The sequence below is a fragment of the Alligator sinensis genome, unplaced genomic scaffold (assembly GCF_000455745.1).
Source record: "Alligator sinensis unplaced genomic scaffold, ASM45574v1 scaffold215_2, whole genome shotgun sequence".
NCBI lineage: Eukaryota > Metazoa > Chordata > Crocodylia > Alligatoridae > Alligator > Alligator sinensis.
Window position 1 is genome coordinate 947,393 of NW_005842400.1, and position 25,161 is coordinate 972,553.

The 25,161-nt window shown below is 47.6% G+C and overlaps 1 protein-coding gene across 3 annotated transcripts; it reads left to right on the plus strand.

The window, feature by feature from the left end:
- Positions 1 to 1,587: 1,587 nt before the first annotated feature.
- Positions 1,588 to 21,017, plus strand: LOC102379129 (extracellular serine/threonine protein kinase FAM20C-like). Of its 3 annotated transcripts, XM_006029870.3 has the most exons (10): positions 1,588 to 2,313; positions 4,599 to 4,774; positions 4,922 to 5,000; positions 5,574 to 5,666; positions 6,755 to 6,870; positions 7,491 to 7,671; positions 9,071 to 9,180; positions 19,286 to 19,367; positions 19,663 to 19,722; positions 20,106 to 21,017. In XM_006029870.3, exons 1-10 carry the CDS (start codon positions 1,832 to 1,834, stop codon positions 20,377 to 20,379), a joined length of 1,653 nt encoding a protein of 550 aa, XP_006029932.2. In that variant the 5' UTR covers positions 1,588 to 1,831; the 3' UTR covers positions 20,380 to 21,017. The 3 variants fall into 3 exon arrangements, with proteins under 3 accessions (XP_006029932.2, XP_025067130.1, XP_025067129.1); XM_025211345.1 differs by lacking the exons at positions 7,491 to 7,671; positions 9,071 to 9,180; XM_025211344.1 differs by lacking the exons at positions 4,599 to 4,774; positions 4,922 to 5,000.
- Positions 21,018 to 25,161: the final 4,144 nt, after the last annotated feature.

The following is a 25,161-nucleotide window of genomic DNA, read 5'->3' on the forward strand; positions in this document are numbered from 1 at the left end:
CTCCCAGAACTGCCAGCAGCAAGTCTCAGGGTGGGCACTGAGTCGTCTGATGCACTCCAGAGTAGGGGGTTTGCTGGTCAAGCCATCCCAGGCACATCCCTACCACCCACTTTCTGGTCTGTGGCACACGGGGCTCTGGGCCTCATTGGTTGCTACATTGCCCCAAGCTTGTAGGCTTGCTACGTCTAGGAGGTTCTCCCTTCCCAAAACCTGAGGGGCTACATCTCTGGGTCATTCGCTACCCCTGGAGAAGTAGATTTCCCAGGGCTAGGACTCCCCTCAGAATGTTTTTAAATCCTTCACGACCATTTGGCTCAGAAAGGGGTTAACAATCTTGTTTGGAAGTTATCTAAGATGCTGCTTGCTCTCCCACTTCTGGCTCTGTTTGTCCCAGTGTGTAAAGCACAAACTCAGCAGAAATGAAGTACTGCTAGAGGCAGGTACCATATGGCGCAGCAAACCAGCCTCTTCATAACTCTTTCCAGCACACTGAGCCTGCCCTGCCTGCAGCACATCCTTGATATCCCAGTGCCTGGAGTCTCGCCACAGTTCTGATGCACCTGAATTTGGACTGCTCAGCCTTCTCTGCTGTGCCAGCTCGGAGGGCCCCACAGCACCTATGCTCTGAACCAATACAACCCCCTCTGCTGTTCTAAGCTTGATTTCTGTGACCGTCAAGCAGCAGGGCCAATGCACCTCACTCCTGATCTGCAGCCACTGCTAGCTTGCCAGTCCTTCCCCTCCCTTAGCCAGTATTCAAATCCTTTTTGCATATCCATGGAGTGTCTCTGGGAATGTATATACAAACCGAGAGGTGGGTGTATGTAAGTGGCCCTGTATGCGTGCTAGCATATCTCTGAGTGAGTTCTTACTTGCATGGGGGTGTGAGCATATCCAGAGTTAAGACTCATGGCAGCCCCAGGAAGAGGTGTGGGCCCCTTCCTCCTCCCACACATTATATGACTTGCATTAATTTAGCCTCTTGGGGGCCCCTGTAGGCTCAGGTCCAGGCAATTGCCCCAGATGCTCACTCCTAAACCTGTTCTTATGTGGATGCCCCATTCTGAATAGGAAAGGAGAGTGACTTCGTTACTGGATATGTGAATGAAAATGTAGGCCATGGATATGGGGACCTATGAGTGTGGTAGGAAAATGAGTATGTAGGTGTGGGTGAGTAGAAGCACAGAGTGGGCACCACCTCTAGAATTGGGATGCCTGGGTGGGCATATAGGAGTGAGTGCATGGGGCTATGTGAGTGAGTATGCCAGGGTGGATGGGTCGAAGCATAGGCTGGCTATGAGGCTGGGGGATGGAATCAGGATGTGGGGCATGCTGTGTGCCTGGATTATCTACAGACACTTCTGTCACTGGACTATCTGCTGTTGTTGATTTGGAACTTGCCCCGTTCACTCTAACCTTGGCATTGCCTGCTCTTTCCTTATCATCATTGATAAGTGGAGCAGCAACCTGCCTCCAGCTCTGTCTGACTGAAGGCTGCCACACCAAGGAGGTCCCATCCACCACGGACCTCAAGACTGCACTGAACACATTGACGTGGGCAGGCACAATCGCCGTTTGTATGGCAATGGCAAGAGGAGCTGAAGGGAAAGTGACGGATTTATTTCTAATTTAGCCTTTATCTGCCAAGTCCACCTCTTGCATTGCCCTGGGCTTTTCACAGGACAGCTTTAACCCTGAGGGATCTATCTGAGACGTTGCTTGGGACTTCTCTATTCCTTTTTTTCAAAGAGGGGTTCAGCTGAAGAGATATTCGTTCCATTCAGGCTTTGGGTGGCCATCTGCCTCTGGTCAAGGATCTGAGCTCGGGAGGATGCTACGCCGACTGCAGACTTTGTTTCAAAGGAAGTTCAAAATTCTCCTTTTCCTCCTCTTCCTCTTGGCTCTCCTGATGCACATGGCACTGGACTTAGCACTGCCCACCATTCACAGCTCCTGTGGCTGTGCCCAGAAATCTGCCAGTCCCTCTGGCCCATTCCTGCCAGGCCCAAGGAAGATGAGTCTACGGATCCTCCAGGATTTTAGTGGCAGCAACGGTTCCTTGGAGAAGGGTTCCCACTCGCTGGAGGCACGCCCAGCAGTGGGCACTGGGAGCAAGACAGTGCATGGAGACCAGGACTTCAAGCCCCAATGGGGAGGGGTGAAGCCGGTGTGGGCAGGAGGGTCAAAACTAGCAGCGCTCTTTAAGCATCCCCTTTATAGGATCCCGATCCCAGAGGTGTTGGAGAAAGACAAACTGTTCACTGTCAATCCCAAAGAGAAGTTCACCCTGAGAGACAGCGGAAGTGATGAATGGTGAGAGCCTGCCCGGCCATGATATTCTTTTAGGGACACAGGAACTAGTCACCCGTACTGCTCAGTATCCTATTCACAGCTGGCCCGATGTGTACTGGTGCCCTGAGCATGGAATTGTTTTAGGGTTTCAGCACCTTCTCAGGATTCAGGTCCCTGAAAGGCTGTGATGAAAGGTTGGTTTGCCAGGATTGAAGGGATGTGCTATATCCCAGGACTATGCCCTTTAATGCAGCAGTCTAAGAGTTTGCTCCTGCATGTGTAAAGATAGCCCTAAGCCTACCTCTATTCGTGGCCAATGTCAGACCCTTCCCAGAAAGGTATGAAATTCCCAAGATGCACCTAACTGTGCAAAGCTACGCTGTTTTCTGTGGGCCTGGGATGAGTATTTTTGGAGCCATCTGAGGATTAGCTTATGCTTTGGACCACAAGCCTTTTTAATTTGACCCTAGTCGGTGCTGATCTTCTTCCTTGCATTATGCAGGGCCTTTTTCTGATCTGCACTAAACTATTTGACTACAGCAGTAAACTTCCTTATGGGTTCAGACCTCCGGGGACAGAACTGGACTCACCACTCTGGGTGTCCAACTTGAAGAACTGACAAAGGGGCTTGCTATTTAGAAACATGTCTCAAATAGGTCTCTCAGGTCTCAGTTGCTTCTGGTAATTAGGGTCATATCAGTTGGCATTTCCTTTAGTCAGCCTGAAATGCATCTTTGAGGGTCTCCTTGTCCATGGTCACAGGAGACAGTTAAAGAGGAGCCTTGGGTTGTTTTTTTCTATGCAATTTATCATGTTATATCTGGTATTTACATAAGCGATGTGTAGGGGTGGCACGGTTGGCGATTGGCCGCTGGGGGACCCCCACCCACAGTTGGTGGTCAGCTGCTGGTGCCCCCCCAGTATCAGGAGACACCAGTTGCCCATGGGTATTCTTCATCTCCTCTTCTTCTTTCCCAGTTCAATAGCTGTAGTCCTTCCTTTCCCACACTATGGAAAGTCCCCTTTCTCCTCCACATCTCTGCCCATTTCTAGTGCACTTCTCCACACTGTTTACCTTCGGGAATGAAACAACTAACATTTAGATTACTCTGCAACTGTGGTGTCACTTGCCAGCTTGTGTACAATGGGATGGTGAAATCTGATGATGCAATGATCATACCATCACCTGGAAGTTATTTTTGTCCCCACATACTGTCATCAGCCTCACTGCTATTCCCAGATGATGGATAAAACCCACTGATATAGTAACTACTGTAAATACAGAGCAGCTGCTTTAATGGAAGCATGTTTGGAGCGTGCTGGGGTTGTTAAAAATAAGAGGCAGGAAGAGTGGAAATGGATAGCTATTTTTCATAACCTACCTTCACTCTGTCCATCTCTGAAGTTTAATCTATCACATGCCTGATTTACCCTGGCAGATGGGTCTATGTCAGTGAAATGGTGTAGATTCAGTGTGCCTCCAGGGGATGATTTGAACACAGATGATAAACTCTTTGCAGCTGGGATTGTGTCTTTGCAGGAGCCCTATGAAGTGCTAGCACAATGGGGCTTTGGCCTCCAAGAGTACTTTAATATTGCAAGTGTCCAGAAACTACTTTGCCAAACAGTTTTAGTGTAGATAATGTGAACTTCTCTCCGCTGCCAAATTGGAGGTAAATTACAAATGGATCAAAGGTAGAGTAAGCTGTTGGGTTGGGGTAAGGACAGAGTTAAGCTTGTTTGTAGCAGGAATTAACCTCCTTTTTTAAATGCAAGCATTTCCTTTAAGCTCATTGGTGTCAGACACTCCATGTCAGCTCAGCCAGGCTTGGAACCCATGTTACAAACTACAGGCAAACACAGGAGATACAATACAATCAAACCTGGCTTGAAGGGATGTTGTGGAGTTCTTCTAGGATGTCCCATTAACTCGTTCCCTCCGCTGTGCCCCAGTGGGTGCTGTGGGCCATAGATTTGGTCTACTTTAAAATATTTAGGAATGACCATGTTGCAGGAGCACTGTGGAGGGGCTCTGGAACAAGGATGGTTGGGGCTGCTGCAGGTCAGGCCAGGGGTTCCTCCAAAGCCCAGGGCTCAATGACCAGCATTGTGCATTCTTGTTCTCTCTCATGTTCCAGTTCCTCCTAGCTCTTTTCCCACCCCGCTCGCTGGGTGCTGACAGTCACGGGAGGAGGGCGGCTCCCATGTTGGTCTGCTGACTGGGGAATGCTGTGGAGATGGAGGCCATGCAACCCCAGTGCTAAACACTGTTGTTATTGGGGGGGGGGGTGGCTTTTGACTTGCAGGGTCAGCAGCAGTAAAGCAGAGATGGTCCTTCCGACAGGGAAGACCCCATACGACACCTACCCCACCTGGCTTAAGTTCCATATCAGCATCAATCGCTACGAGCTATACCCCCACCAGGACCCCATCACCCACACCCTGTTGGAGGAGCTGGCCACGCAGAAAATTGTTGGCTCAGGTACTGCACCATGTCTCACTCCCCACCTCATTTGCCTTCCTTCTCTCTGCGTCCTACTGTGCCTCTTCCCCATCTGCATCACGAGTCTCCTTCCCCTCTCTCGCTCTCCTCCTGCTCTGGCCCTGATTCTTGTCTGTACTGTTTCAGTCCAGAAACCTGGAGGGACCCAGCTGAAACTAATCATGACGTTCCCAAACTATGGGCAGGCGCTCTTCAAACCCATGAAGTGAGTAAGGCCAGCAGGAGAGGGGTGGAGCTCTGCCCCTCACGGAGATGGGCCTGTACAGTCCCCACAGCATCCCAACACCCTTGGCTTGGGCTCAGCACCCAGGAAGCAGTGACTCTCACATTACTCCAGGACTTTACTTGCATAGAGCAAGCTGGGCAGGCAACCCTCGCCCCCCCTTGGCATCTCCTTGGCAGGAAGGAGTCCCGCTGTTCAGCTGTTTGATGGGATGGTGCGACCTCAGGTGGCGAAGGGAGGAAAAACTGGGAGCAGCTTGCTTTGCTACACAGGATGCTTGTGTGAAGAATATGGCACAGCGGATGGGGGCTGGGGAGGCCATCTCTTCTGGAGACCTGCTTACACTGGGTGCAGTTAAAGAACGGGGATGGGAAGAGGTATCTACTGCTCTGGCTTTCCTTGGCGAGTTTGGAGGGGAAGGGACAAGACAGCAAACAGCTGAATCAGGGATGGATCACTCCAAGTTTCCTACAATGCTCTGAGCAGGTCCTAGGAGTTTAGACTCTAATTTCACCCTGGCCTCTGACTGTGTCTCCCTCTTCCTTCTCATTTCAGGCAAACCCGGGACCAGGAGACCCCAGCAGATTTTTTTTACTTCTCAGACTTTGAACGGCACAATGCAGAAATATCAGCCTTCCACCTGGACCGGTGAGTGCTCCAGAGCCCTTTGCACTCCCGCCTCACGTCTTTGGCAGAGAAACATTATCCACTGTACAGGGAGTTGGCAGTAGCCCAAAGACCTTTGCCGCAGGACTCTGTCCACCTTCTGGGGGAAGAGGAAAATCTTCCCTCAGACTGTAAATTCCTTGGGGACAGGATTTTGTTTTTGTCTATCACACTGAGACACCAAGCCCAATTGTGTAAATCCAACTCCATTCAGTCATCAGATCCGTCCGGCACGGTGCTTGTTCGTGGAGCGCTGACCTATGGCATTTCCCGTACAGCTGTTCTAAGACTCCCTCACACAAGCAGCTGTCAGTCTCCCTCCACAGTTCACCCCTCCCTCCCAAACCAGTTCTGTTCAGGAGATCACTCGCTGCTCCAGCCAGTCCCAGGTCATGCACACAGCTCTGCTGATGCAGCCAAATGCTGGCCCTCTGCCTTTCTGGTCCTGAATTCCCCTAAGCAGCCACAGTAAATAGAATTTTAGATGTGAAGCAATGTCCACTTAAAGAACTAAACATCTATGAATCTATGCAATGACACTAGCTGCTATCTGCCAAACTCATTGTGTTAGTGCCCTGAGCCAGCAGACCCCAGTGTGCCCTGTTCTTTATTTCTCACCTGGCAAAGTAGGAAGTTTTATATGTATTCCCAGACTTCATCTGAATGTCTTCTTGAGGAATTTCGGATTGGCCACTGATTGGCTAGTCAGTGACTCCTACTAGACCTCCAGCCACAAGAGAACAGAGCAGTGAGCTATCTTAGCCCCATGTCTTAGTACCTAAAGCATCAGAGGAAGGTGCAAACACCCTGCCTTGCATCTGTTTGTACAATACTGTGACAGTGAAGCAGCAGAGCTATTCCTTCATGACCCTCCCTCTTATCTCTCGAACTGTGGTGGACAATGGCCCATGGCTAATGTTGTTTCATGGGCTGGAGTGAAGGAAATATGTACCATGCGCTATGGTTGCCCTCTTCTATAGCACTGGGTACCAAGGACTTGGCTTGGGAATGAATTGGCTTTGAGTCCTGCGTCTATTTGGTTCCTTGTGTGCTCTTCTTGTTCCTGGAAGGATCCTGGATTTCCGGAGAATCCCCCCCGTTTCTGGCCGCTTGGTGAATATAAGCAATGAAGTTCGTGACATCACAACTGACAAGAAGCTGGCTAAAACTTTCTTCATCTCTCCAGGTGAGAGTGCCCTCTACCTGCCTGTCCATTACAGGCAAGCCCAGGAGGGCTGTTCTGCACTAAACAGGAACTGCAGTGGCCTACATCTGCACCCCCTACTAGCCCTCCCCACAGCTTTGCATGATTAGCAGTGATCCAGGTGCAGATCACCTGTCTGAGAGCACCCTATGGCCACTCCCCAGGTATCTGCCTGGATGCTGGGTCCCCTTCAGGCCAGCTTATCTGTCTAGTGGGTACATCCTTGCCAGGTTCCCAGCTCCCTGTGGAGTTACTTGCCTGGCTGTTCCCATTTCCTTTACTTAGGGGGCCAGGCTCGCTCTCCTCTACTTCAGTAATCTCTTGCCAGCATGTTATTTCAGGCTACAGGTGTGACAGTGGAGAAACGCCCTTGCTGATGTCATTGTGATGCTGCATTGCATCAGAGCCCCTTTGGGCTCCCTGCGCAGTGAGAGCAGATCCACTTTCCTCTAGCTCTGTGACTGGGTAGAGTATAGAGCTTGTCCAGCCTGTGAGCTCCTTCCTTAGCACAGAGTGTCTTCACAGCTACCAGACAGGGGGGCTTGCAACTGCTGTTCCTTGGTAACCTGGGTTCTTCTCTGATTTGTCCTGGCTTCCTGAAGCTGGCAACGTCTGCTTCTACGGTGAGTGCTCTTACTACTGCTCCACGGAACATGCCCTGTGTGGCAAACCTGACCAGCTCGAGGGCTCCATGGCAGCCTTGCTGCCTGACAAGTCCCTGGCCAAACGTCACTCCTGGCGCAGCCCCTGGAGGCGTTCTTACCACAAGAGCAAGAAAGCTGAGTGAGTGTATTGAGGGGCAAGGGAGGACTGAGGGTGCAGGAGGGTGGAGGGGAGGGTGCAGAAGAAGTGAGGAAGGGTGTTATGGCTGGGATCTGCATGAGGAAAGAGATGTGGTGCAGAGTCATAGTCCAACCCCCTGCCCAAGGCAGGATCATCCCTATCCAAATCATCCCATACAACCATAATCTAGACTTTACATAAGACTACCCTCAACCCTGAAGAACACAGACCAAACACCCTTGCCTGCCACAGGTAAAGCAGGGGAACAACAGCAGCTGCTTCTAGAAAATGTTATCAGTAGATGCTCAAGAGGTCCTGGGTGGAGGGCCATACCCCACCACTACAGAGGAAGGCAAAAAACCCCACAGTCCATACCAATCTGACCATGGGGTAAAATTCCTTCCTGACCCCAAATGTGGTGATCAGTCTGACCCTGAGTGGAGGGGCAAGATCCTCTAGCCAGGAATTTCCAGCTGTGCTCCTAGGAGGAGAATCAGCACACCCCGGTTGGAGTCCCCAGCCTTAGTTGTAGCCAACACCCAAGGGAAGCTTAATAACACCCTGACACATATAGCAGAAAAAAGGGGAGGGGGAACAGTGTAGGAAAAAGCAGCAAAGCCCAGAAGCATGGGAAATGCCCATGGTAGAAAATAAGCATAGCTATGCCTAGATCATCCCCGACCAGTGGCTGTCCAGAGGAAGCAGTGGAAGGCGACCGTACTGTGATGTTTTGGTGCTGGGTGGGGGAACAGGTCAAAAGAGGAGCTGTTCCCCACTGCCCGGCCACTCCAGATGTCTCCAGACAGCTCCACATTTTCATGCTCTGCCTCAGTGTCCACAGCAAGTCCCTAAAGTGAGACTTTGGCCTTGAATTTGAAAAACTGGTCCCAGATCAGCCAGCACCCTCCCACCCACCAGAAACATTCCCATTGCACTGGACTGCATCCTGGTGTGTTTGCTGAAAGGATGCAGCTCAATATCACCTGGCACTGCTTGGCTACACTGCCTCTGGATCAGGCCACTGCCACTAGCTCTGCCCTGCCTCCTGAGTGGGTAGTAGTATGGCCAGGTCCACACATTACTGTGACCAGGTAAATTAGCTCTGCCTCCTGGCACTCAGACATCTCCACTAGCAGGAAGTCAGGGGTGATCCTGCCTTGAGCAGGGGCCTGGGCCAGACAATCTTGTGAGGTTCCTTCTAGCCCTTTTCTTCTACAATCCTAAACGGTGCCAACACCTTCTGGTTCCAGAGGTCTGGGGAGTATCCATAATTGCATAATTGCATCCCCGATTTTCCTCCTTGGGGTACTCAAAGGGTTAAAGGAAAGCACCTGCATTTGGGGGCAGGGGGGCTGCCCCAGGTGTCTGCATCACTTTTCCCTCCTGTGGCTTCTCTAAGGTGGGAGCTGAACCAGAATTACTGCACCCAAGTGCGGGAGACGCCACCCTATGACAGAGGCTCCCGCCTGCTTGACCTCATTGACATGACTGTGCTTGACTTTCTAATGGGTGAGTGTGGGGTTCCTCTCCCAGCAGGCAGGCCCACAGTCCCATGTTATCCTACCCTGGACCAACACCTCTGCTGATGTTTTTACACACCCAGACAGGCACAGAGGTTCTGTGCTTGCAGGTAGATGCTTTTGTTTATAAAACAAGCAGATGGCACAGGGCAGGGATAGGGGTAATTGTGTGTTCCCTGCTGCCTGTCTCAAACTAATCCCTCCATAGCAGTGGCCATGAAAACCTTGGTATGCCTGCTGGTGTTCATGCTCTGGTATTGTACTATCACTTTACACCATGTTGGGGGCTGAAAACTGGTCAATTCACTACTTCCAGGGGGAAAGAGAGGCAGTTTGGCATGTGGAAATAAAAGTAAATTATCCAGCAGTGATCACTTATCAAGAGTAAATCAGAGGGATGGCAGTGGCAGGGAATCAGAATAATAGTGAATTAGTGGCAAGTTATCCCAGTATTCACTGTATTCCCTGCCTCACCATTAAACCTGAATGGCTAGACATTTTTTAAGCATTCTGTTTTTCACCAAACAGGCCCTGGGCTCATACCCTCTTTCCCATATCCGACATGTTGCTGCCACCACTGTAGTTATGCATCACACTAAGATGGATACTTGATTGATAACCACCAGGAATTGGTTTGCTCCTTGACTGCTATTAATGTCCATGAGGACTCTGCCCCGGGGCCTACACTTTCAACTCACTCTTTGGGAATGTGAAATCCGGTTCATCAAATGTTCCGGCCTAATGTTCCAAGCAGTGACTGCTGGGCTGCCCTTTTAACTTGCTTTCTTGCTGAACAAGTGCTTGCATTGTCGGCCTATACCAAGCTGGCACAGCTACTTTCCTTTTAGGAAAGGGTGCCTATTTCATCTCCTCAGGGCTCAGATTTATGCACCCACACATCTGACATCAGCATCCTGCTTTGCTGTGCTGGGCAGAATTCTCTATGTCTACTGTTGTCCTCGTGAATGTGATTGTGTCCTGCTGCCTCAGGTACAAAGCCAGTGGCTAGCCCCATTGGCTAGTGCTAATGACTCACAGTTTTCCTTACAAAGTCATCACAATAATTAGCAATGAATGCAAATAGCTATGTCAAGAATATCATACTCTTGGACCATTGTGTCCCTGGGAGCCTGTTAGTTAAGGCTCAAGAGTGTCTATGGGCTGTGCTGTACATGAGACTTCTCCCAGCCTACAATAGGCATTCAGGACAGCTAGTGTTATGGTGCCATCTACTGGGATGCACAGAGGCAGAAGAGTTGCTTGATCCCTATGTAATAAGGGTGGCTCAGGGAAGCATTGGGTGCTGACCCCTGACATGTGACAGAAAAGCAATCTTATTTAATTCTGACCTACATCAGGTGACTGAGGCCAGTCTGCCAGGCTCTGAATGCCAGGCACAGAATGAAAGGAAAGTTTACATTCCTTTCAGTGCCACTAGAAATGTACAGATGTGCCCCCAAGGAGCTCATGATCTTACACTGAGTGATGTTCCTGAAGCAGTTCTAGACTGTGGAAGGCCCAAAATGCACTCCAGCTGAGCCACCCATAAGGCTGGTGTGGACAAGGCATGCCAGTAGCACCTGCCAGCTGCCTTAGACTCTCCAATGCAAATGGCCAGGTTGCCATTTACAGCTGTTTCAAACAGGGGCAGCCTTTGGCACAAGTCCAGAAGAGGGTTTACACACAGAGTTCTGAAGCTGTAGCAAGATGCCTTAGCCACCCTGCCATCTTACCCTAGTCCACCAGAGGCTGAGATCTATCTTATCCTTTTTTATGGGCAATACACAGCCTCACAGTATGTGCTGCACAGGTGCATTCAGTCAAATGACAATGATGTGTATTGCCCAGACTTTGGCTAACAGTGTAACAAGTTTTTTTTTCTTACTGCTTTAATGATTTGCCCCTCCTTTATCATTATCTTCTTGCTGGCTGTGGGCATGTTCCATCATTCTGTCCGGGGGCTGTTCATGATGCTCCTTTCCTTTAGGGATCTGAGCAGCAGATCCTGATCACCACTGGTTCATTGTCACTGTAGAGTCCCTGTTTCTTTAACAGATTGCATAACTTGGACAGCGTCCCTTGTCCTCTGTTTTGTGTCCCTGATGTAAATGACTTGGCTGATTTGCTTCTGGTGCCACTGGAGTTACTTCTGCTCCATTTGTCCCCTAACAGCTATTGGCTAAGGGCTATTGTCCCTTAACAGCTTTCAGATGGCCCCAGACCATGGCAGTGAGGAGACTTGGAAGCTTTCAGTGCCTGCCCCATGCTGGGGGCAGGTTGATCCTCTTGCCCTCTAAACTTAGACCAAGAACTGAATGTCTAGGATGTGGCAACCTCTTCTATCCCACTCTTGCTGATTTTCAATCCCTCCCTAACATTTCCTGGTCATAGTGTATGTTGCTGCCCATCAAATACCATTGTTTGGATTAGCTGGGTGAACTGTTGTGGGATGATACAGCTTTTTAATATATGTATTTGTGGGTACTGCAACGTTATGCTCTCTCAGTGAGTTCCCAGCTGAACTGCTGGCCATTTTTTTCATTTGGCCCTTCTGTTCCAGTTACCCACATTGTCAAACACTTGCTCTTTGATCTTAGAGTTTGAAGAGGGGGTCTGTGTTTTGTTCCCAGTGCTGTCCCAAGTGTCCCCTGACCATCCATCTGCCAAACCCAGAATTGTGGTAATGAAACAGTTCCAGGTACACAGACACACACACACACACACACACATATATATATCTATATAGCTGCTCTCAAACACATCAAAGGAAGCAATCTTGAGAGTAGCCACAGGGGGGCAATCATCATCACATCTCTGGGTTTGGTGGATGTGGATAGGAGAGTCATGCTCAAACTCCCATCCCTCCCACCAGTGCTGGAGACAATGTAGACATGCCCAGAGTTTGTTCCCCAAAGCAGATATCTAAATGTTGTTTCCCCAAACCTGAAAGAGCTGGAATCAGTCAGTGCTTCTCTAATTTTCCTTTTCTTGAAGAATGAGGAACTAGAGCCAAAATCATTAAAAGGGATTCGTAATTTGTGTATTACGAGGGAGTGGCCCTTTGTAAACTACAGCATTTAAAATATCCCAGCATGAGCACCCAGAAGCACTAATTATCAAGTCTGCAAATCTTGACCTGTGTCCCTCTGCTGACCCATGTCCATCTTGTGATGCTGGCTTTGTCCTGCATCCTGACAGCTTGTGTCTGTCAAGATGCAACAATAGTAGTTATGCTTTTTTTTTGACCCTTCAATATATATCTTGGACAACAGTCATGTCCCTGAGATTGCTTTTGCTGGTTATACTTACTATTCTCCTGCAAGGAGAATTACCTTGTTACCTTGTTAACTTTTTCACACTTGTTTTTTTTTCCTCCACATGAGCATATTATTGGATCTGTTCTCCTCAGGCCAGTGTTGTACCATATTTTCCTCTAAAGAGGATGGTTAAGAACAGGAACCTGGCCTAGATTGACCACTGGTGTGACACTTGTCCTTTTATGGGTGTTATCTTGGTTAGCAGTTTATCTCCACTGGACACTGTTTTTTTTCACCACTTACACTACCTGACAGTTCCCAGGATCCTGCCATACTAAGTTTTCCAGGAGACTGAATTTTAGTATCCAGAGACAAGCAACTCCAATCCATTTATATTGCCTTCCTGTGTCTAATTCTACCATCAGGTTCATGTTTTTTACCAGAAATCCATCAGACACTCTTGAGATCACTGCAGATGAGATCACAGTTTAGTCTAGATGCTGCCATTCCATCAGTGTCAGTGGGTAGGGAAAAGCAGGTCACCAGCATGATCTGTTTTGTATTTTGTCTGTGAGCCAACTTTTCAAGCAAGAAGCAAAATGGGAAGGCAAACATTCTTAGCAGGTTCAGTAAAATCTGGTGCTTGCTTTCTTGTAGCACTGACCCATATCCCAGAAAACACTGGTCCAATTCTGTCAAAATTAATTCTCCACAACAGAGGTGCTTAACTCTGCTCCATAGGCCAGACTTAGCTTATGAAGCTGTGTCACCCAGCCTGCCATGCTCTCTATGAGTCTGAAAATGTGGAGGCTGGGAAGCAGTGGTAGTGTTACTTGCTGCTCTCCTGCTGCCAAATTACTGGACCCATGGGGAGCCTGGCGGGCTGGAGAGCATAGCCCTATGCACAAGATTAGGTGTGCAGGCCTGGGCTGAGGTGACGTAGGGCCTGATCCGGATGGCAAGGCAGTGTGGGGTCCCATCCGGGCATGTGGAGCCCTATTAGGGACTGCAGGGCCCAACCCTGTGCACCAGCTTCACAAGGGATCTGGGCTACAGACCAGCCTTGTGCCACTCATCCAATCCACAGGGCTGAAAAACTGAGCACCAGTGCTCTAGAATAATATTTTAAATGATATATTTTGCTTTGATTAAAGTGGAATCCATGTTTATCTCAAGGCAGTTCCTTATGGGAGACCCCTTGCTGCAGCCTCGGGATGGCCCTTTTCCAGTCTGTGTTTTATCTGCTAAGGCAGTGAAGCAAATGGCAAACCACTAATTAGTTCCCCAATCCAAGTCACATGTTGGAGTGGGAATGGGCACTGTCTGCTTTGCTGGTTGCATTTTGACTCCACGTGCTATGTCTTTCTGGTCCCTGCAGCCTACTCATCAGTCAGTCTCAGGTTTTCTAAGCTGAATCTCATTATGCTGTTTTCTGCATGCATGCATTTTCAGCCTCCCTCCTGCCTGGCTTGCACAGTTTTGTATTGACTTAGCCACTCCAGTTGGGGGATGATTTCCTACTGAAACAGTTACAGCAGTACAGTGTCTAGTGGGGACACAGTTATACGTGTATAAAGGACCTTAGACAGGATTATTCCCCTTCATTTAGGGCTTGGACATATGACATACTTGTACCAGTGTAACTTATGTCACTCATTCTCTGATATAAATTAGGACCTTGTCACATGTTACACTGTGAGCCGCACAAATCTTGATTGGCTTAGTACTAGCTTGCAGTCACACCTTCAATTTGAGCAGCACATCTTTAGGGAGTAGCTACACCTTAATGGAACAGGAGCTGTGTTATGTGGAACAAGAGATAATCCTGCCCTGGAGTGGCATAGCTTTGAGCCAAATAATGAGTGCTTTAAGCCACTTAAAAGTGTTAATATGTGGACAGTCCAGGGGTTAAGGGCTCCAGGAGCCACCCAGAATGAACCTGTAACAAGGCCCTTACACTGGGATCCTTAGCAAAAGGATGTACAACTAACCTTTAGTGGCTGCTTATTAAGCAATTATTATAGCACCTCACCACTAGGTGGTGGGGAAGCAGGTAACATCGGGGTACCACTCTTCCTGTCCACATGGCCAGAAGGCTGAGCCCTAATGGTCTTGAGCAATCAAGCAGCCTGAGATAAGCTAAGGAAAGACAACCAAAAGACTTGTAGAGATCTGAAGAAGACTCTTCATCCTTCAGCTGTACTGTGCTAGCGATCCTCCTGGCCAATGGTTGTTTTGCAGCAGGCAGGACTGCCTCCTCATTCTCGTCCTGAGAAGCCTTCAGCTCTTCCTATGTCAGTGGCCACAAAGCCAAAAGCCAGCTCACCACTGTCCCCGCAGAAATCTCTTGGCCTGGGGCCCTCCTTGCAGCGCACACAAGAGGACGAGCTTACAAAGGCAGTGGAGCAGGATCCTGTGCTGGAGGAACTATGTAAGCCCCTGTGCTGCAAACTTTGCAATGTCACTTTGAATTCAGCCCAGCAAGCCCAGGCTCATTACCAGGTAAGAGAGCAGAAGGCAACAGCTAGCCACATTGCTTGTTCCACGGGAAGCCTAGCAGCTTTTTCATGGGTTCATTGTAATCACAGAGATCCGGCCTGCAGAAATGGGGAGTCCTGTGCCAGGACAGAGTTGCCAGACATGGAGAGGGTAGGAGAAAGCATACAGATCAAGACCCCCCCTTTTGGTTTCCTTTCCAAAAGGGACAATGGATTATGGTTTTTGCAGCTCTACGGGGTCCAATGTGAAGCTGTGAAGCATTTTTTTGCCTTGTTTGGAATTGAGGGTAGAGATGGTTAATCTTTTGTAAAAACATTGCTTTTCAGTGAAATATTACGTTTCGACCAAAACAACAGTACTTGTTTGGGTCGAAATGTTTTGAGTGTTTTGCAGAAATACCAGGTAGCAAAACCTGAAAGTTGTTTGACAAAAAAATGATTTTCCAAACAGAAAAATATTTCAGATGTCATTTTTTCATCACAAAACCCAAGCTAGTGTAAGGGGGGATTAAAAAAAAGAAAAAAGAAAAAAAAAAGAAACTTCCTAGAAGCTTCTCTGGGAAAAATACTTGGTATTTTTTAACTAAATACTTGGTCTAGAAGAGAGCCACGTGTGTGATCAGAGGGCAGGAGAACAGGCCTTATGATGAGAGGCTGAGAGCTATGGGACTCTTCAGCCTGGAAAAGCACAGGCTCGGTGGCTGCCTATAAGTACATCAGGGGTGTGCATCAGGATCTGGGGGGACATCTGTTCACCAGAGTGCCCCAAGGGACAACAAGGTCAAACGGTCACAAACTCCTCCAAGACCATTTCAAGCTGGACATAAGGAAGAACTTCTTTACTGTCCGAGCCTACAAGGCCTGGAACAGACTGCCATCAGAGGTGGTGCAAGCACCTACTCTGGACACCTTTAAGACACATTTGGATGTTTACCTTGCTGGGATCATATGACCCCTGCTGACTTCCTGCTCCTGGGGCGTGGGGCTGGACTCGATGATCTTCTGAGGTCCCTTCCAGCCCTAATGTCTATGAAATCTATGAAACACATGCAGCAGTGTAATTTACACCTGTGTAGTTTTACACCTGATTTTTCCTACCAGATTCAAGGAAGCTACACTGGTGAAGGACTGTATGTCATGTGTCTACTCTTTATTTTACACTGGTGTAAAGGCTGATTCCACTGGTGTCAATGTGTTGTGTGTCTGAGCCCTTCATATGAGGTAACACTACAAATTCTTGTTGCCATAGCCACATGGGGGGGTGGGGTGAGGAAATGTGGTCTTTAACCAACACAGCTGTGATGGCAAGAGCTCTTTGTGCATATGCAGTTATATTGACAAAACTCTGCTTTTACCAGACAAATTCCTTTTGTTCCACAGGGAGAATAAGGGAGGCGGCTGCAATACATTAGACTTGCAAATGTGCATTTTTGCTGATATAAGCTGCATCTACGTAAACCCCATCACTGTGTCTTTACCCTCACACTGGTCCCCAAAACAGATAAGACAGGAGAGCTGAGGGACAACCTGGCAAGACATCTCTGTAGAACACCTCTAGCCTCGACACATGGAAGAAAAGGACATTCTTTGTTAGCTTCTTGTGTTCTCCTGATTGGAACTAAACTTCAGGCTTCATTTACATGTTTTACTATACCCACAAGAGATGGCTTACAGTCACCAGAATGGTTTTTCCATAAACCAGAAATGTGGGGAGTACTTGATATAGATGAGAGATCTATTTCTACAGAGATATTAGTGTTTAAGGGTTGACCATGATGGGCTGTCAGAAGAGCAAGGCTCTTGGCTGAAGAATCAGAACAGTTGAGTGTTGGTAGATGCAATGTGCAGCAGTAGGTGAATCTGAATGCTAAAGGCACAGTCCAGACTCTCAGTAGTCAAATCTTTTTGCCTCATATATACTTTTGATACATTTGAAGGACGCAATATGCTGCCTTGGTACTGCCTCTGAGGGCACAGTCTGCACTACTAGTTTGGTGGTATTACTCCTCATGTCTGTTAGCCACCACTTTTAGTCTGAAAGTGAGACATGTAGAAGTTACTAGTGTGGATAAGAGTTTGTTGCCACATATTGAATATCCTTAACTGTTACCTGTTTTCAGTGTGGAAGCTACCATAGGTGTTCTTAGGTGTGCACGTTTGGATTGCTTTCTAGTTTGGAAAGCTTGGACTGAACATATCTGAACCTTTTCCCAGAATCTGATCATCAGCTTCTAGTAGCAATGATAATATTCCAGCTCATAAAATCTCAGAGATGAATGCTTGATGCTTCAAAACGTTTAAACCTGCACGATGAAGCAGTAACTAACAGTTGTGCTCTAGCAGCCTCCAACAAATTCTCTAGGCTGGCTGACCAGCTGTCTCTGGCACAGGGAAAGTGGACCTTGGATTTTGATTGCAGAGATTGGTGGAGAACACTTAGGATTTAAAGAGTATGAAGAAGAAACATTGGATTAAAGATGATACTATCAAACTATGGGAGAAAAGAGAAAGGCACAATATAGAAAGGAGGCACTAGTAGGACAAAATCAAATGAGTGAAAAGAAGAAAAAATGACCAGTAGAATGAAAGAAATATATTGCCTGAACAGTTAGGAGTGCTTGTCATACGGCTCATAATAAATGGTTGGGACAAAAATGGCACAGTGCATTGAGGAAGTCTCCAAGAGACAGGATCAGAAATGTGTATGAGACACTGTCCTAATTGGACATTTATTCTCACAGTTTCTGCCAATTAAGGATAAAAATGGAAAATACTGGCAGGATATTGATGTACAGCTAAAGCATTGGTGCGAACATTTCTGTGAGTTAATGAGCAGATCTCCAACAAGATGTGAACTGCTGTCTGATCCAAAAAAGACCTTGGCAGAAAACAGGCCAGTGATGCACACAAACAGTTATGGGATGATAAAGCACCAGGATTTGACAACATCTCACCAGAACCGTGGCAGAGTGAAGGTGTGAATTTAGATTGCTGGCTTCACAGCATCATCTCAAAGACTTGGGAAACCTGTTGATGTCCAGAAGATTGGAAAAGATTCAGAAAGGGAGTGTGATCAGCTTTCACACATTGTAGTGTGGTGATTCTCAACCAGGGTGATCCTTTCAAGGGTGTTGTGATCCTTTCAAGGGTGTTGTGGGATGCCATACAATGTTAGGACTGTTAAGTTTGTAGTGATTCACAAGATAAACCCATTGATTTAAACTAGAAATCCATAGTTCTCATTTTTCTGAGTTCTTTGCAACAGAAAAAATGCTCTATTATTTTTCTGTAGGTAAAAAAAGAGTGAACACTAAGAGCTGACATGTTCTAAGATCTGCCCCAAGTCTGTCCAGGTGCCTTGAGTCTAAAAGGGTTGAGAACCACTGCTGTACAGGAATAACACTGCTGTCAATCTAAGGGAAGGCATTTAGGATAATGCTACTGAACAGACTAAAATAATATTTAAATCCCAAAGTAAGAAACAACCACCACCATTTCCTTATTGGTTGATTTACTTTCCACACCATATACACTTTGAAGTCTGTTACTGAAAACTGACTGGAGTTACAAAAGAACATTCATACCGTGTTTGTAGTCTTTGCAACTGCTTTGGACTCAGCACATCAATCAGCACTGTGACTGGATGATACCGGGTGGGTTGCCTGAGGATTTAGTGTGCCAGTGACAGAACTTCCCTGCTGTACAGTTAGCTGTGTTAGTAATGACTGCACTATGGAAAGATTTTCAGTACAACTATAGTAGGGACATGTCTTCACTACAGGCTTCTGTTGGCATAGCAATGCCAGCTGGAGTGCGAGGAGGTACAATCCCTGACTGACACAGTTGTGCTAGTAAAAGCCCCTAGTTTTACAGATATGCCAGCCAAACTACACCTTAACCAGTGTAGTTTGTTTTGCCCGCCTGGATGTGGTTTTGCTGTACAAAATGCAACCATGCTACTCTGTTTGCATCTGCTTTATACTGGTACACCAATATTCCTGTACACTGGAAAGCTCTCTGAGTGTAGCTCTGGCTTTACAGGAATAATCTGTATGAATAGCTATGCACCTCTATACTGGTATGACTGGACCTGCACAAGAGGGATGATATTGATTTAACTTGATCTAGTTACAGCGATACAGTTTTTGTGTGGACTAGACCTTAGGGCCCTTTTTTATTTGTCTCCCCTGCCACAGGTGCACAACACTGACTCAGTCCTTCTCCTCTGTGAGCCGCCAAGACAGTTTCTATATCTACTCTCTCCCTGGAACTCTGTTGCTTTCCTTTCACCCTTTGCCTTTTGCCTGTCATTCATACCCATCTCCTCTCCTCTCTACAGGTAACATGGATCGGCATCACTACGAGACCTTTGAGAAGTTTGGTAACGACACTTTCCTGCTGCACCTGGACAACGGGCGAGGGTAGGGTGGGAAAGGTGGACTCTTGTTGATGTGGAGAGCTTTGTGTGTGGAGAGAGCAGGGAAGGCTTTCAAGCTCAGTACTATTTCTGTATAAGGAGAGATCTCTTCCCATGCAGGGAATGGTGTGAATTTACCAGCCACTGCTTACTTGACATTTAGTGTCATTGCCATGTTGACTGTAAGGTGTCTGACTAGAATGCACCTTGCCAGGGTTGACAGTGCCCAGTCTACAAAGGGGCATAGCAGATCCATTCACAGAATTGACCCTTTGTGTTTCCCTCATTTCTCTTCTTAGATTTGGAAGACATTCTCATGATGAAATGTCCATCTTGGCCCCTCTCCAGCAGTGCTGCAGGTAATGGCTCTCCTTGCTCCCTCCATCCTACCTTTATACTTCCCAAGTACCTTGTTTACAGAGATGGATCCAGCCTCATCCTTTTAGTTTGGAAATGGAGCCGGCTGGTATGACTAAATTTAAGACACTGGTCATGTGGCATGAAATGGCTCACCTCTTTATGCCACCAAATCCTATGTCTACACTTCCCCGTCTAATCCATCAGCACCTCCTTGTATTTTGGTGGCGAGTGAAGTGATTCATTCATACAAAATTTGCCAACGGCTGTGGGACCACTCAGGATGGGAGGCATGACATGTATGTTGGGGTTGTTTTGGTCACATCTCTGGTTGACATTTCTCATCTCTTCCCCTTCTCTCCCTTTCCCCCACCAACACCATTAGTATAAAGAAATCAACATACTTGCGCCTGCAGCTGCTGGCTACGGAAGCCTATCGCCTCAGTGATGTCATGCGGGAGTCACTGGCCTCCGACCGCCTCTCCCCAATCCTATCAGAGCCTCACTTGGAGGCACTGGACCGGCGCCTCCAGAAGGTGTTGGACATGGTGAGGGAGTGTATGGTGAAGGGAAGCCACAAGGAGGTGCTGGTGGATGACATGGGGAATCGTAAACACGGGATACGGCGGCGCAAAGAGGAGAGGCGAGCACAAGTGTGACAGGGATGGTTAGGCACCCCCTTGCCTCTACACTACTCCCCAAGGCTGCCTCTGCCATCAGGATTCTCGCTAAATGGCAGGCAAGACTGGTGCCTAACCCAAAAGCCCTTGTTGATTGTCTATAGCAGGGGTGTAGCCCCTGTGTCCCAAACCCACCCCAAAAGCAAGAATGATTTTGGGGTTCAGAGTGTCTCACGCACCGCTATTTGTCCCCAGTTTGGTTTAACTACCTTTCAGTCTCTCTCAAAAGCTAATGATAAGCTTCATTTATTTGTATCACTTTTATCACTGTGTGGAACATGCTCTTCTATAGGTACTGGTATGTGTCCTTGCAATTTTGTGTCGTAAGTCATAACTTAATCAAAAAGTTATAGCCTGATCCCTAGTTAAGGACTATTTTGCCTGTGGTATGCAGGCCTAATGAACAGGGGGAAGGCAAAACTACTGGGTATTAGGGACTGATTGCTTTACAAAGACAAGAGCAATTACCACTCCCACACACATGGCAGAAAGGGCTATTGTTGTAATGGGCACCCAAAATAGGGATGATTTTAATCTGCCTGCAAGGAGAAACATCGGCCCCAGGACAACAAGTGCATTCCAGGGAGATGGGCCAGTACAGGGGAGAATTCCAGACATCACAGGGAGCAAAGAAGTCTCTGGAGGATTCTGATACACCCCAGAAAATGGATAGTGCAGTAGAGATTGGAGGGGGAAGGGGGTGGGGGGTAGGTGGGGGCTGCCTGGAAGGTACTTAGGAAGTTGTCTTTGGATTTGCCCAAGTCTTGGGAGTGAATCCAGGTCCCCAGGCAGGGTAGATACCCTTCTTCTTGGCCTTGAATTACTTGGTATAGTTAGAGGGTGAAGGCTTGTCCCCTGCACTGTGGTCAGGCTGACCCCTGTGAGAGTCTACAAATGCCTCCAAATGTAAGGATTTTGGCTACCCAATTTATAGTGATGGGGGATTGCTCTCAGGCTTTCCCTCTAGCTTGCTCCTTTTGCCTTTTGGCTAGGGGCAAGTGAGACTAGGAGGCATCCTAACTCCAAGGTCTCCATGTGTGGGGCTTGCACATATGATGCCTGCTATGGATTTGGGGGTATTTGAAGCCTCAGGAGAGGTAAGATACTTGCTGGTGATGGTGCCACACAGGCAGACTTGATTGATTGAGCACTGCTCTGTTGAAATCTAGAACTTAATTCAGAACTGATTTGGCCTTGGAAACAAAATTTAAAAAAAAGCTTGATCTCTAGGACTGTACTGTAGTCACGAAAGAGGGTGAGAAATTCTGTTTGGTTTCAGTTCTGTACTCTGCCTCCAAACTGCTTCACTTATTCTTGTACAATTCTTTTCTCCTATGTAATAAATCCTTTAGCTGTCTTATTGCCCTACTGATTGCCCATGATAAAGCGTGATCTCAGAGCGGGTGATATTCTAGACAGGCCTCTTCTACAGAGGAGAGGAACCCATATGTTTTGCAGGACCCAAGGGGAGACTCCCTGGAGCTGGCAAAGATTCTCCTGTTGCAGCTGTGGAGTCTGGTGTAAGGGAGGCTTACAGGGACAAGGAGTCATCCTGGGACAAACCTTAGTCTGTTCCTCGAGAAACAACTTCTCGAAGGTCTCAGTGATGACAGTTTATATTACCTACAAAGGTAGGCACTGTCTCTGACCATGCATTTATGCAGCATCTGGCACAATGGGACTCAGACCTCAGCAGGGGCCTCTGAATATTGCTGCCAAACAAATAATCCATGAATAATTTGCAGGTGGAAAGCCCCTAACAGTGACTCTTTCTCTGTAATAATATACTCTTAAAAACACAGCTGCTTCTCCCATGTTGCAAGTGTCTGTGTGTTTTCTGCACCAGCTGAGATCACACACACATGAGATTTGAGTAAATAAATAACTGGCCCCTTCTCTGCAATTTGCTGTCCAGGCTGGAAGCTCGTAGTTGCTCTAACTGGTGACCTTAGGGGTGCATTGGGTCATCAAGGCAGTGTACTCCAGTGATTAGTGCATAGGTCTTGGAGCAAGGAGGACCCGGGCTCCTTTTATGACTTTTCCACTGTTTGTCCTGTGATCTTGAGCAACTCTTCTCACCTGTTTTGATGTTCCAGTTAAGGTACTAGGTGTCCAAGGTCAGTCTTGTGGTACAGGGGCTGTGCTGGGGACTCAGAAGATGTGGGTTCAAGTTTGATCTCTCTCACAACCTCCCTTTGTGACTAACTAGGCCACTTTCTCTCTCTGTGCCTCAGCTTCCTCAGCTGTAAAATGACAGAAGTAATGCTTATGCACTGCTACAAAGGGACTGGACAATTCAGAGAAGTGCTGTACATATCAAGAGCTTTGCTTATTAAGTAGGGTCATAGTAGTGAATCTCTTGTGACATATCCTCTGCTGCCTCTCAGCCTGTGCCAGTACCACTGACTTGTACTGTGTTGGGCTTGTGCTCAGTATATACCAGTATCACCTTCCCCACTCCAGTGTAAAAGCAAGGTGTATGTTATCTAGACCAGTGGTGCTCAACCTGTGACCCATGGGATAGATCCAGCCTGTGGAGTGAAATCATCTGGCCCGTGGAGTGACAGTGTTCATTGCTGCTTCTCTGCTGTCAAATTTCTGGACATGTAGAGAGCCCTGTGGACCAATGTGCCCCTGCATACTGGATCACACTAGCATGCAAGCAGGCCGGTACATGGAGTCACTCTGTGGCTGCATCCAAAACATGGTGTCCAGCCACATGCAGGGTTGGGCCTGTGTGCAGCTGAATTTGGTGCACAAGGCTGGGCCAGTGCACTGGATCACACCAGCAGACCAACCCTGCATGCCAACCCCATGCTGAATCTGCTTTATGGACCAACACCATGCAAGGGATCCAGGCCATGCACTAGACACATACCATTCATCCAGCCCATGTGGCTGAAGAGATTGAGTACCACTGATGGAAACTTCTACTGAGCCAGGTTGCTTGGCACAGTGGTTCAGCACATCAACCTACGGAATGGCTCCTGTGGTAGTAAAAGCCTAATGTAGACAAGACACCAGGGAGCTGGAATGATCAAACCCCAATCCACTAAACAATAGAGAACAGCCACCTGGTTCCAACTGGAAGGCAGAAGGCTGCAGATCTCATTAATTACCTTCCACCTCATCCTCTTAATTCTCCCTGGAGAACAGCAACCTATTGCACATCTCACATTCAAAATACTTTACCCTGGATCCTCCTACCCCCTGGGGAGGGCTTGGGTGGTCCAACAGCTCAGGATCTGTGTAATAATTTGGGGACTTGCACTCAAGTCCCTGCTTTTCTGTGGTTTTGCTATGGGAACTTGGCCATATCTTACTCTATGCCTCAGTTCCCCAGTGGACATAATACTGCTTCTCTACCTCAGGAGGGGGTTGTAAGGATAAATGCATTTAAGACAGGGAGATGCTCTGTTAATGAGGGTTGCTAAAACAATTAACAACCCTGTGAGGTAGTTAATCCTTATTACATGGATGGGGGACTGAAAGCCATACACAGAGCCACTGACAAAGATAGGGCTAGTCCTCCAGATTTCCTTTCCTGTGTCTACACTACTAAATCACATCTCTCCTTTCAGATCTACCCCAAGTCCATTCTGCTGCTACAGACTGCTGTAGTCAGATCACCACAGTTCCTCTGGTAGCGAAAAGGCATCACTGGTCTAATTCCTTACGGGATTACATGATTTGGAAAAAAAATGGGATAGGGGAGGGAGGAGGAATGCGATGGTAAGGAGAGAAGTAAAGCAAGCCAGCATCTCACACACCCTGCTACATTTCACCCACCATCCAGAGAAGAAAAAGAGAAAGTGGCCTGCTGAGACAGCTTTGTCTTAATAATCTGCCTTTCCCCTTCACATGCCCCCTGCTTGAAATTTGTCCTTCCAACCCCATGTGAAAGTAGCTCTTTTAAATGGGACAAAGCTATTCAGGGACTAGCACCATATTTAGCTCCTGGTGTCTCAGCACCTGGATTATCCCTAATGCCTCCAGGAGGAGTTAGAAACTAATCTCCAATAGGTTTATGTCAACAGGAGCAGTGATGGGGGCAGGTGCCCTTAGTGTCAGTGCTATTATTAGGCTGTGGTAGAACCCAGGATGCCCTCTGCTCTCACTCTTCTGCTTCTAGGAATAGAGCGATTGAATTACAATGGGTTATTAAAATCATTTAAATATGTGATGAATGGTCAACAACAGTGAATGGGGGATATGATACATCTATGATATCACTGGTATAAACAGCAGAGAAGGAGGAGTTAAGGGTGGGATTTATATAGAAACACTAAGGCTTTGGTTGCACCAAGCTAGTGGCACTCTGCTCCTACCATCAGCAGCAATTGAAGAGCTCTAGCATAGACTGGCTGCTGACATGTTACCTACCATGTTGCCTGTTTCTTCCACTGGGTATCTCCCTATTGCTACCCCGGTAAAGCTGCATAAGGAGTAGTGCCATGCTGGGGAACATTAAAGAAATGCTTAGTGTGGACACAGCCTAGAAACTGTAGGAAAAAGTGGAGCAAAGACACCACTTAAGTAGATGTCAGTAACCATTCTCATCTGTAAGGTCTGTGAAATGATGGCATTGCTTCCCAAGGGCAGTAATAGGACAAAACCCTGAGGAATGTACAGTAAGGAACAGCTTCCACCAGCTTAGGGTGAGACAGGGATGGGTGAGAAGGATCCTAAGAGGTCTTTATCATAGGGAAGACCTCTGAATCTACACTGCACACTGGCTTTCTGGAAGCAAGGAAACACGTT